Source organism: Globicephala melas, chromosome 15 (genome assembly GCF_963455315.2).
Source record: "Globicephala melas chromosome 15, mGloMel1.2, whole genome shotgun sequence".
NCBI classification, from domain to species: domain Eukaryota; kingdom Metazoa; phylum Chordata; class Mammalia; order Artiodactyla; family Delphinidae; genus Globicephala; species Globicephala melas.
Window position 1 is genome coordinate 43,874,028 of NC_083328.1, and position 12,513 is coordinate 43,886,540.

At 46.3% G+C, this 12,513-nt stretch overlaps 1 protein-coding gene across 3 annotated transcripts in view; it reads right to left on the minus strand.

Annotated features, from left to right (window-relative positions):
* ABHD12 (abhydrolase domain containing 12, lysophospholipase) overlaps positions 1 to 12,513 on the minus strand; it is a 72,401-nt gene that overhangs the window by 59,813 nt on the left and 75 nt on the right. Inside the window, exon 1 of one of the 3 annotated variants that reach the window (XM_030872514.2) lies at positions 8,628 to 8,973. The exons of 1 other annotated variant lie outside the window; for it this stretch is intronic. In XM_030872514.2, coding sequence (XP_030728374.1) covers positions 8,628 to 8,818 — 191 coding nt within the window. In that variant the 5' untranslated portion in view covers positions 8,819 to 8,973. Of the gene's footprint in view, positions 1 to 8,627; positions 8,974 to 12,513 lie in introns of those variants that run through there. One more of the 3 variants, XM_030872516.3, reaches the window with a different exon arrangement.

Below are 12,513 nucleotides of genomic sequence, written 5' to 3' on the forward strand. Positions count from 1 at the left end.
GGGGACACGGGTTCGAGCCCTGGTCTGGGAGGATCCCACATGCCGCAGAGCAACTAGGTCCGTGAGCCACAACTACTGAGCCTGCGCATCTGGAGCCTGTGCTCCACAACGAGAGGCCGCGATAGCGAGAGGCCCACGCACCGCGATGAAGAGTGGCCCCCACTTGCCACAACTAGAGATAGCCCTCGCACAGAAATGAAGACCCAACGCAGCAAAAATAAATTAATTAATTAATAAACTCCTATCCCCAAAATCTTCTTTTTTTTTTTTTGCGGTACGCGGGCCTCTCACTGTTGTGGCCTCTCCCGTTGAGGAGCACAGGCTCCAGACGTGCAGGCTCAGCGACCATGGCTCACGGGTCCAGCCGCTCCACGGCATGTGGGATCTTCCTGGACCGGGGCACAAACCCGCGTCCCCTGCATCGGCAGGCGGACTCTCAACCACTGCGCCACCAGGGAAGCCCCCCAACATCTTCTTAAAAAGAAAAAAAAAGAAGAGTCTCTGCCAAGGAGCTTGACTGTCCGTGTTAATGAGACTTTAGCAAATAATGGTAGGAAACATCTGATTAGGTTAAGGATAGAGAGGTAAGACCAGGTCTAGGTTGAGAACTGAAAGGGAAATACCTGTAGTACCTCCTCTCCCCTTGGCACAGGGCTTTGCTCTTATTCCACAGAGAAAACAGAAGCACCCAGTAGAGAACCTCCAGTGCTCCCCACACACATCTAACCACCTCCCTGCAGCTTCACAGCACCCTTGGCCTACCTCCCTGAGGACCGCTGACTTGGCCTTGGGGTACTGGGTCCCAAAGACACCACGCCACCAGCACTTGGCATCACCAGTCTTTCCCCTCCTGGACTATCCTCAGGAGCACACCAAGGCACTCTACAGCACTGGTCAGAAACTTCCTCCTACTCCAGTTACCCACCCCCTCATTTCTGTTGCCTTTTATGGCAAAACTCCTTGGAAAAGCTATCTGCATTTCTTCTCCCTACTTCTCCCTTGAGCCACTCCATCAGGCTCTTGCCTCCACCACTCAAATTAACCACACTAACAACCACTGATCCTTATGTCTCCAAATCCAATGGCAGATCACACTCTCCTCTGCAACAGGCTTTCTTCCAATAGCTCCCTTGACCCCTTCCTCCCAGCTCTCCTCTCAGCTGCCTCCCTCCAGGTCTCCTTGGTTTGAGGCTCCCCTTCTCCAGCCCCTACCTGTCCAGGGCCCAGGGTCCAGCCCTGGGATCCTGTCGTGACTCTGAACACTACCTGCAGGCGAACGTCAGATGTTGGCCCCAGCTCTCCCCTGAACTCCAACTCCTACCTATTCCACTTGCATGTTTCATAGGCACCTCCATATGCCCCAAACCAAACTCATTTCCCACAACTGCCCCATCTCAGCACATGGCAGCTCCACTCTTCCACTGCTCAGAAGAGAACTGGTGAATCCTGTGACTCTCCTCGCTCTTTCTTACTAATCCATCAGCAAATCCTGTTGACACCTCCTTGGAAACAGATCCAGAATGCAACATTTCTCACCTCCACAGCTACCCCAGGCCCAAGTCCCCATCATCTGTTGCCTGGATGACTTCTAGCGGGTCCCCCTGCTCCTGCTGCCCTTCCAGTCTGTCTTCATCCCAGCGATCAGAGTGACATGTCAATGACATACATCATACCCAGGCACTCCTCCACTCTAAAGCAGCCAGTGGCTTCCATTCAAATGTCCCCTTATGAGAAAGGCCTCCTGTATACATGCCTCAGCTGCTCCTTACTGGCCCTACTTTCCTCCTCAAGCCCTGAGCACCTGACACAGCACATACTTGTTCGCTTGTCACCTGCCTCTGCCACCAGAAGGTAAAGTCCACAAGACATGACCCACATCCACTGCTGCAGCCTCAGCACTTAGAAGAGTTACTGTACATACATCAAACTTTGCTAAATGAACAGGTGAAAAAAAAGTGTTGAATAACCAAAAAGTATTGCTTAAAAACGTTCTATTACCAACAGATGTGTTAACTGATCATGATGACAACTACATGCATGACAACTGGCTGAGAAGACATACTGTAATAGTTTGGGGGCAGGGACTTCCCCGGTGGTCCAGTGGGTAAGACTCCGTGCTCCCAATGCAGGGGGCCCAGGTTCCATCCCTGGTGGAGGAACTAGATCCCACATGCATGCCACAAATAAGAGTTCGCATGCCATAACTAAGAAGCCTGCATGCCACAACTAAAGGTCCTGTGTGCCACAATGAAGATTCAGCACAGCCAAAATAAATAAATAATAAGTTAATTAATTAACTAAAAAAATTGGGGGGCAGAAAGGGAGCGAGGGTACATTCTTCTTGACCTAAGTTAACAGAGCTTTCTCAATACTCCAACAAATAACACTAGCAATAATATTGGGGATGACCAAGATGCCACTGAGTGCTCACTGTGTGCCTGGCTCTTTCATACACTGGACCCTCACCCCAATCCTATGAGGAAGATATTTTTATCCCCACATTATAGAGGAAGAAACAAACTCATAGTTAAGCAACTCATCCCAAGCCACAAACCTGAAAACACTCACTTGAGACTCAGTTTCCATTCAAGCTTTCCCCTAAAATATCAAACAATACTAAGATGGGCACCAAGCCTAAACAACGGGTCCTTCTACTAACTGGACACCTCAGGCTGGGTTTCCTGGCATCACACTTCCCTGTGTCAGCAGCCCGTGTCCTCACTGACACTCCAGACCCTGGCCCTCAGTTCAGGAAGAGACAAATGACCTACCCACTCTCCATGTGGACACCCAAGTTCTGTGGCATCACGTCCGGGTGAAAAGCATTGACTTAATCTGTCAGTTTTCAAGATAACATTGCAGTTAAAGTTTTCCCGTAGACTGCATTTTGGAACGAAAAGTGCTCTAGTGGGAGGAGGACGAGGATCATGAGTCTGGAAAGGCATCCTGTCTCCACTGCTGTCAGCAGAACCCTGAGAAGATGACCCATCTTCTAAGCCTCTTTCCAAGGTTACCTCTGTGATACGTATCTTCTGGAGATTTTAATCTCCTGCATTTGAGCAGTGTATGCTCAACATTACTGTAGAAGACAGACACTCCCTTGAGAAGGGAGAGTATATGCTGGCTGAAACGAACTGGGAAACAAGCAGAGATACAGGACACTAATCTCACCAAAAAGGTGTGAAGTCCCAGGGTCCTGGGTCCAGGGCTGGAATGGGTCCCTGATAAGATAAACTACAACTGGGAAGAGAGGGACCAAGTTGGGGGCCCCATTTGAGGCACCATAACAAAGCCTGCCCCCCTGCTTGTCATGGTCCAGGCACAGGCTCTACTCTGGGGAGTGGGAGGAGAAGGGGGATGGAGAAAAGCAGACTTTAAGGACAAAAGCTAGCTCCGAGACAGACATTCACCTTGGTCACCCGCCTTTCTAGGTTATGGTGAAGCCAACAGCAGCCCTGCATGAAGTTCCTTCTTTTGGATGAAGAAGGAACCAAGGGTGATGCCTGAGTTCTTCTGTATTTACAAACAAAGGTCATCGGCTGTGAAATCTCCCAGGGGGTCCACTGATCTCCGTTATCTGGCAGATCGGGCCTGTGAGTTGACAGTCAAAGGACAGTCTAGTTGACTGAAACAGAGACCTATACATCTCATTACTGCCTCCTTAGGCCCAATTTAGACCACTTATGCCTTTATTGCATATTGCCAAGAACTCCAAGATTACAGAAAAGAAAATGAAAGGCCCACAGAATCCCTCACTTGCCTCCTTGTACCAGACATACGCAAAGCAAAAATAGTATCCAGTCCCTCCTCTTATGGAGTACACAGTTGACATGTAAGTCAGATAAACATTTACCTTCAAAAATAACCCTTTAGGGCTTCCCTGGTGGCGCAGTGGTTGAGAGTCCGCCTGCCGATGCAGGGGACATGGGTTCGTGCCCCGGTCCGGGAAGATCCCACATGCCGCGGAGCAGCTGGGCCCGTGAGCCATGGCCGCTGAGCCTGCGCGTCTGGAGCCTGTGCTCCGCAACGGAAGAGGCCACAACAGTGAGAAGCCCACGTACCGCAAAAAAAAAAAATAATAATAACCCTTTAGTCCAACAATTAAAACAAACCAAAAGGGAACTATACTCAGTATGTTGTAATAACCTATAAGGGAAAAGAATCTGAAAAAGAACATATATATATATGTATATATATATATATATACATATATATATATATTATATATATGAATCACTTTGCTGTACAACTGAAACACAACATTGTAAATCAACTATACTTCAATTAAAACACACACAGACTTCCCTGGTGGTCCAGGGGTTAAGAATCCGCCTTCCAATGCAGGGGACACGGGTTCAATCCCTGGTCAGGGAACTAAGATCCCACATGCCCTGGGGCAATTAAGCCCGTACACCACAACTACTGAGCCCACAAGCCGCAACTGGAGAGAAGCCCACGTGCCCCAACTAAGACCCAAGGCAGCCAAATAAATAAATAAATAAAATTAAAAACACACACACAAACTGGTTCTGGTTTTGTTTTCCCTCCAAGGTTGTTGTTTTCATCTGAATTAGTTGCCAGCAACATTTAAAAAGTTAGAGATCACAGATGCAGGCTTACACCCAGCTACTCTTCAGGAAAGACTGGAAGATCTGGCTGTCCTGGAACCACATTCCTGCTGGGGAGCAACAGGAGAGACTGCAGTAGCTGCTGCCCCCTTCAGATAGAACACGTTCTCTCCATCCTGGCCTCCCAGAATAATAAACAAAAAAAGGTTTACTTTGGGAAAAAATTTTTTTTTATTTAGGAAAAAATCCACTTTGTGTGTGTGTGTGTGTGTGTGTGTGTGTGTGTGTGTACTAGAGCAAGAAAAAAGGGGAAAAAAGTATAAGTATATAAAATAGGAAACAAGACTAGGGAACAGCCCCAGGTACAGAGGAAAAAGCTAGATATAAAAGATGATTTACTATAAACATATAAATAACCAAAACCGAATCCAGAAAGAGAGAGCAAATCTAAGAAACTATAATAGTTATCAAAGTGCTATATTCTAAAAAAAGGCACCACACTTAGGTAGTTTTACAGGTGAATTCTACCAAAATTTAAAGAAAGAGATCATTTCAAAAGTGTTTAAACTGGCTAAAGAAGAGAAAGAGAAAACTTTTAATAAAGCTATAGAAAACACTAAAACAACTTGGTAAAGACGGCATTGAACAAGAAAATTACAGACTAGTCTCACAAATAATGGTGTAAAATATTAATAAATAGAATCTGTCTACACCATAAGAGTTATCATTGGGCTTCCCTGGTGGCGCAGCGGTTGGGAGTCCGCCTGCCGATGCAGGGGACGCGGGTTCATGCCCCGGTCCAGGAAGATCCCACATGCCGCGGAGCGGCTGGGCCCGTGAGCCATGGCCGCTGAGCCTGCGCGTCCGGAGGCTGTGCTCTACAGGGGGAGAGGCCACAACAGTGAGAGGCCTGCGTGCCACAAAAAAAAAAAAAAAGAGTTATCATTGATGACTCAATAATGATGATTCAATAAGATAAAATGATGATTCAATATTATAAAATCTATTACTACAACTCAGCATACTAACAGATCAAGAGATAAAATTTATATGATAATTTCACAGATGCTAAAACAGCATTTGATAAAATTCAACAACCATTTTTGACTTAAAAAATGACAAAACAGCAACACACCCCTTACTAAAATAACTAATGTGGCACAAACACTAAAAGAACTCTCTTTAAAGTCAGGATACCCAGTATCATCCCTATTATTCAACCTCGTTCTGGAAATACAATGTAACCAAAAAAGAGAAAGAAACAAAAGACATAAGAATGTAGAAAACGAGACAAAATTCTTATTATTTGCAGCTGACATGATAGTATACCTGGAAAATTCAAGAAACAACTGCAAAAACTACTTGAAACTAAGATTATGTAAGTTGCTAGTTACAGAAGTAATAAATACAACCAGTTACAATATGTAATATAAGAAAATATTCTATTTTCAATAACAACAGAAAGATAAAATAACTAGGAATAAACTTAAGAAATGTACAGGATTTTAAAACTGACTTAAAAAGACATTTCTGAGACAGGGAAATGTATGTGTAGACTGGATATTAGATAATATTAAATTAATTACAGATTATAAATTGTTAATTTTGACACAATATGATAATAGCTTTGGGGTTAGATATATTTCAAAAAGTCCCTATTTGTTCATGATATACTGTGAAATATTTATGGATGAAATCATTTGCTTTAAAATAGCCTAGTCCCCCACCATACTAAAAATGGAGGGGAGGAGGAAGAGATGATTCAAGATTGGCAAAACATGGAAAACTGTTGACTATTCATTATATTATACTGTCTCCTCTACTTTTGTATATTTGAACACGTGCACAATAGAACGTTAAAAGAAATGTGCAGGAGGACCCAAACAAAGGCGGATCATTAAAGACGTAAATAATCCCAAAGATGTATAATGAGCTTAGAAAAACACAAAAATTGCCACCTAACCATTAAGAAATGCAAATTAAAGTTACAAATCAGATGTCATTTTCATCAATCAAGTAGAAAAAGATCAAAATATCTGGTAATGTTCACTATTGGGGGGCAGGCAACTGACACTACTGGAGGGCGTGTCAGTACAACTTCTTGGGAGTGCACTTTGGCCTTTGCTTTCAAAGTCATAAACACACATCCCTTGGCTCAGCAATTCCAATTCTAGGTATCTATTCTAGATATTCATTCACCAAGTATTTTCTCCCACCTACTATGTGCCAGGCCCTGGAGACAGACGCTGAGAGAAAAATTGTCCCTGCTCTCAGAGGGCTTCCGTTCTCGTGAAGGAGACTACCCACAAAGCAAGTCAAGTGTGCAGGCAATCACACCGTCAGCAAAGGCAGCGGTCCCCAACCTTTCTGGCACCAGGCACCAGTTTCATGGAAGACAGTTTTTCCACGGAAAGGAGGGGGATGGTTTCAGGCAGTAATGTGAGTGATGGGCGGGGATGGTTCAGGTGGTAATGCGAGTAATGGGGAGTGATGGGGAGCGGAAGATGAAGCTTCGCCTGGCCTCCCGCTGCTCTGCTCACCTGCTGTGTGGCCTGGGGACCACAGGGGACCCCTGAGCTAAGGGATAAGTGCGATGAAGAAACAAGTAAACAGAATAGGGGGGTTGGGGGCGGCAGGAAGGCTATTTTGGATGTGCTGGTCTGGGAAGGCCTCTCTGAAGAGGTGACAGTAAAGCAGAGACCTGGTTGAAGGAGAAGACGCAGCAGGAGAACATCCAGGAGAGCATTTCAGGCAATAGCGAAGGAAGCCATGGGCTGACACAAATTTGGCCTTCCCGCCCTCTGCTTTTCTTTTTATTCCCGTTAACAGCCTTTTGTTTATCTAAAGGATATGGCACCACTTGAATGTCTCTCTTTGTCTTCAACTCAAAAATAAAAATAATCAGATCCTTTTAATACAGTACATCTTTCAAGGAAGGTGCCAGGCCAGCACTGTTTCCCCAAACATTGTGCATCACAACTTGATTTCTTCAGAGGAAGAGTTCCCAACCTATCTAAGTGCTATGTCAAGCTTGTTACTAAAAGTGCATTAAAGCCAGTTGTGAGTTTTTAATGCAGATAAACCTTTCCACAGAACAGCTTAGTTTCACAAAAGATACTCACCAGTTGCTAGATAATTTTACACAAAAACAAAAATATTGTCAGTCCCTGAACTTCTGGCAGGACTGGGAACCACTGACTTAGAGAGGTATATAGTTTAATTTCATGATCTTTCAGGCAATGCAGTTGATGTTTTTAAGGGCTATTTGGATAAATATTTTACACGGAAGTGGCCAGTGTCAATTAAGGGCATTCCAGTTGACCCCAAAATCAGTGACTCTGCTACAACACCTGAGAACATTACATACTAACTTCTTCAAACACCACTGAAACATCAAGACTTCAAAACTGCCATGAGTGATACGTTCTACAAACAGCCAGACTATGGGGAGAGACTTGCCCGCGTGAAATATGCCCCTATCCCAACTGTGAGATTAATTTAACATAAACGCATTCATCTCCCCAAAGGGAGACCGAAAATAACCAGGTGACTTCCGGACGGGACGGAGATTCCCAAGGAGACGACTCCTGCGGACACATTCCACGTACCACCAGCCAGCTGCTCGCGAACGCCGGGCTTCCCCCCACCCCCTCGACAGCCGAGGATGCGGTGCACCCCATGTCCCTGCACACGGCCGACCCCTCAACCGTCCCCGAGGGACCGGCAGCTTCGAGCAGAGGGTGCCGCGGAGACTCAGGCACCGGTGAGCTGCCCACCCGGCGAGAGGGACGATGGGTCGGAGTCGGACGCAGAGCAGGTCGGAGCGGAGTCAGCGCTCCCGGGCGTCCAGGAGCTCGCCACCCTCGTCGAGAGGCGCTCACCTGCCGGTCACTGGAGGGCCCCCCCAGGCCCGCCCGAGAAGGAAGGGGGCGCGGGGGCCAGAGGGGGACCACGGGGGAGGCACCCGGGGACGCCCGGAGAGGGCCGGGGGGCACGCGGGGTGGAGGGCAAGTAGCTCCGGAGGGTTGTGGGTCCCGGGCCGCCTCCGCCGCTCCTCACCTGCCCAGCGCCCGCTTCATGCCTGCGTCGGCGGCGCAGCGCGGCTCGGCCGGCCCGGGGCCCGCCAGGTACAGGTTCTGCTTCAGGCGGCAGTCGGCGTCCAGCGCCGCGGCGGCCGAGCCGGCGGAGGACGAGCCCGAGGCGGCGTGGCGCTCATGCTCCAGGGCGACTGACTCGGTCCGCTTCCTCATCCCGTGGCCAGCACCGCCGGCCTCACCCTCGCCCCGGGCCTCGCCACCCGCCGCCGCTCAAGGGAGCAGCCGCTCAGGTGAGCCACCACCGCCGCCGCCGCCGCTTGGAGCCCGCCGCCCTGACGTCCCTGCCGGCCGGGGTCGGGGCGGGGCCGGCGGCCTCCCTGCGCTGATTGGCCAGCGCTGAGTGGCTGTAGGCGGGTACGCCGGCCGGGGCCCCCTACCCGGCGCCCGGCGCGCCCAACATCCCCAGCGGCGATCGCAGCCATCTTGGACACGGGCAAACGAAGCCGGAAGGCGCGTCACCGTTCGGGCGCGGCTGACTGGCGGAGTAGCGCTGGGCAGGGGTCGGGCTAGGTCAGACACGAGGCCGCCTGGTGCCCACTGCAGCGGCCTGAAGGGTACTCTGCGCATATCCCCGGCTCTCTGACTCCCCCCAACAGTGGAAACCCCCGAAAAGGTTTTATAAGAATTTACACAACAAAAAGAAAAAGGTGACATGACAATTCTGTCCTAATAATGATTTATAACTATTTTCCCACAAGGACTTTTCTTTAAAAAATATGTGATCTGGTAGTTTTGTTTTTTAATTTGAAACAGAAATGTATAGATATTTCTTTTTTTTTTTTCTTTTGGGCCGAACGTTTGAAAACTGAGCTGCTTAAAATTTTTACTTTTTTAAAAAAACAGTATTAGATTTTAGATTTTTATAAAGCAGAACTAGCTGTTGGGGGAAGAATCCATTTCACAAATTCCCACTTGTGAAACACAAATTAAGTACTAATTCAACCCATCCTAAAAACAGAAAGGAAAGAGCAGTTTCACCTATTCAGTTTTATAGCTTTGGCTTTCTTTAATATGGCATTATTTTATTTTTTTTACAAATGATGTACAACCAAGAGATTCGCTTATTTATTCCAAAGTAACTTGTAATTTCAACATTTGTGCCAGTGAAAACTATTGGCAACTGATAACTTAAGATCAATTAGAAACGTCTTTAGAAATTCAATAGCTCCTTATATTAGCTTTGTAATGATACTTAGAAATTGCAAAAGAATTTCACTGACCATATTACTAAATATCACAACCAGCATTCATATTTGTCCAAATATACTTTTGGTGAATTCTTTAAAGTAATGTAGAAGCACATACTGGAGACTGGGAATCCAGAAAATAAAGTGTAAAACATTTTTTTACTCTATCACTCACTAAATCCTTTCCAATCAATAGAAAAACAAAAAAGCTAGGAAGGGAGGGCTGGAAAGAAGAGAGTAAGGGGTACTGAGTCTTTCTTGCTGGTATTAGGCCTTGCTCCAGTCTTCAACTCTTGGTCCACACTCACTCTATAAGTAATCTTATCCAGGCTCTAATCTTATCCAGGTCACCCTACAATGGGGACACCTACATTTGTATCTCCAGTCCACACCTCTTCCTTGAACTCCAGGCTCCTCTATCCAGTGGTCTACTCATCCACTCTGACATCCAACAGGCACCTAAAATCATGTTCAAAGCTGAGCTCTCAGCTCTTCTCCCACCCCAGCTCCATCCATAACCTTCCCCACCTCCAGAATGCTCCCAGCTCCATCCATAGCCTTCCCCACCTCCAGAATGCTAAGTCCATCCTTACAGTTCCTCAGGCCAAAGCCTTTGAGTCATCCTTGATTCCTCCCTTCTCATGACACAGCAGGTCTATCACCAAGCCTGGTCAGCTCTCCTTTCAAAATCTATCCAGGATCAACCACTTCTCACCACCTCCACCATGGGCCAAAGTGCCATAATCCCTCACTTGGATTCTTATAATAGCCTAAATGGTCTCCTGCCTCACTTCTGTCTACTTAATCCAGTGGCCACAAAGGTCTTTTTAAAAACTCTAGATCCAGTTCTGTCACTTATTTGCTCAAAACACTTCAATGGCTCCCCACCTCGTGGAAAATAAAACCGAAAGCTTATGAAATGGGCCAACTGGCCTACTTGACTTGGCCTCAGCCACTGCTCAGCCCTCACTCTGTTCTCAGCCACCAGCCTCTCTCTAGCTCACCCTGCTCCAGTATCACTGCCTCCTTGCTGAGGCAGGGGCCCCAGGGTGTGGGTGGCATGTACATGAGTCATCATATCCACATGGCTAACTCCCTTCCACTTTAGGTCTGTGCCTTCTCTGAACACTAACTCAAAACCTTCAGGCCCTCTCACTGTCACAGTTCACCTTCCCTGACTTACACTCTTTTTTTTTTTAAAATTTTTATTGGAGTATAGTTGCTTTACACCATTGTGTTAGTTTCTGCTGTACAGCAAGATGAATCAGTTAGAGGTATACATATATCCACTCTTTTTTAGATTTCCTTCCCATTTAGGTCACCACAGATCATTGAGCAGAGTTCCCCATGCTAAACAACAGGTTCTCATTAGTTATCTATTTTATACATATATGCCCTGACTATTTTATACATATATGCCCTGACTTATACCCTTCTTAGCACTTTTCACCAATATATTTGTTATCAGTATATCTGTATCTGCGTATTGCTGTTTCCCACACTAGAACTTAGACTCTGACGGCAGGGACTTTGCTGCTTTATCTTCAGTGTCTAGAACAATGCTGAATATGCACTTCATAAATATCTGCTGAAGGAATAATGAATCATCACAAACCCCCAGAAGTGGGTACTACTGCCCCCACTGTATAGGTAAGGAAGTGAGTCTCAGGCCTGAGGTCTGAAATTGAAAAGGTTTATGGCAAAGGAAGGTTGTGGATACTGGTGTTCCTTGGATTACACTATAGAATTGTGTATTTGATAAAAACACTTAGCTAAATTATCCATTACTGTAGAGCTGGGAAGGAAAGGTCACTCAACGTAAGGATAAGATTCAGAGGCTTTGTAGACCATTCCCAGGCTCATTTCTCAGACCACACATCTACTGTATCTATACTTGCAAAAGAGGAACAAAGTTTCTAGGGTTAGATAGAATGGATCCAAGTAACGTTGTTTGTTTATTTTATTTATTTATTGGCCGCTTGGCATGTGGGATCTTAGTTCCTGACCAGAGATGGAACCAGCGCCCCCTGCAGTGGAAGCGTGGATTCTTAACCACTGGACTTCCAGAGAAGTCCAAAGTAACACTGTTTTAAAAAAAAAAAAAATAGCCACGGGAATTCCCTGGTGGTCCAGCGGTTAGGACTCTGCGCACTTCCACTGCAGGGGGCATGGGTTTGAGAACTAAGACCCCGCATGTCACATCGCGGGGCAAAACAAACAAACAAACAAACAAAAGCCAAATAAAACGAATTGTTTCCATAGCAGTAATTCCCACCTTTGATTCTATATGGTTATGAAAATTTCCGTCATCATCTCGGCGGGAATATGGCTATGTGTATTCATGTTAATCAAGGGCAATCCCCAACCACCACCTTGTGAGTTATTGTACACGTTTTTAAATGACTGATTTAATATCAAATGTAGTACGGTGGAGTTGAAGGCTTAAATACAGGGTCTGTCACTTTACGAACTGTGTGATCTTGGGCAAGTTCTCTAACTTCTGTTTTCTAATCAGTACCAAGAGTCTTAATAACCACTTTAAGGATAATCGTGAGAATTAGGTGAAGTATGTCACAGTCCCTAGCACACAAGAGATACCCAATAAAAGTTGTTTTCCCTTTACCATCACACAAACAAACCCACACTGGAAAACCGAACAGA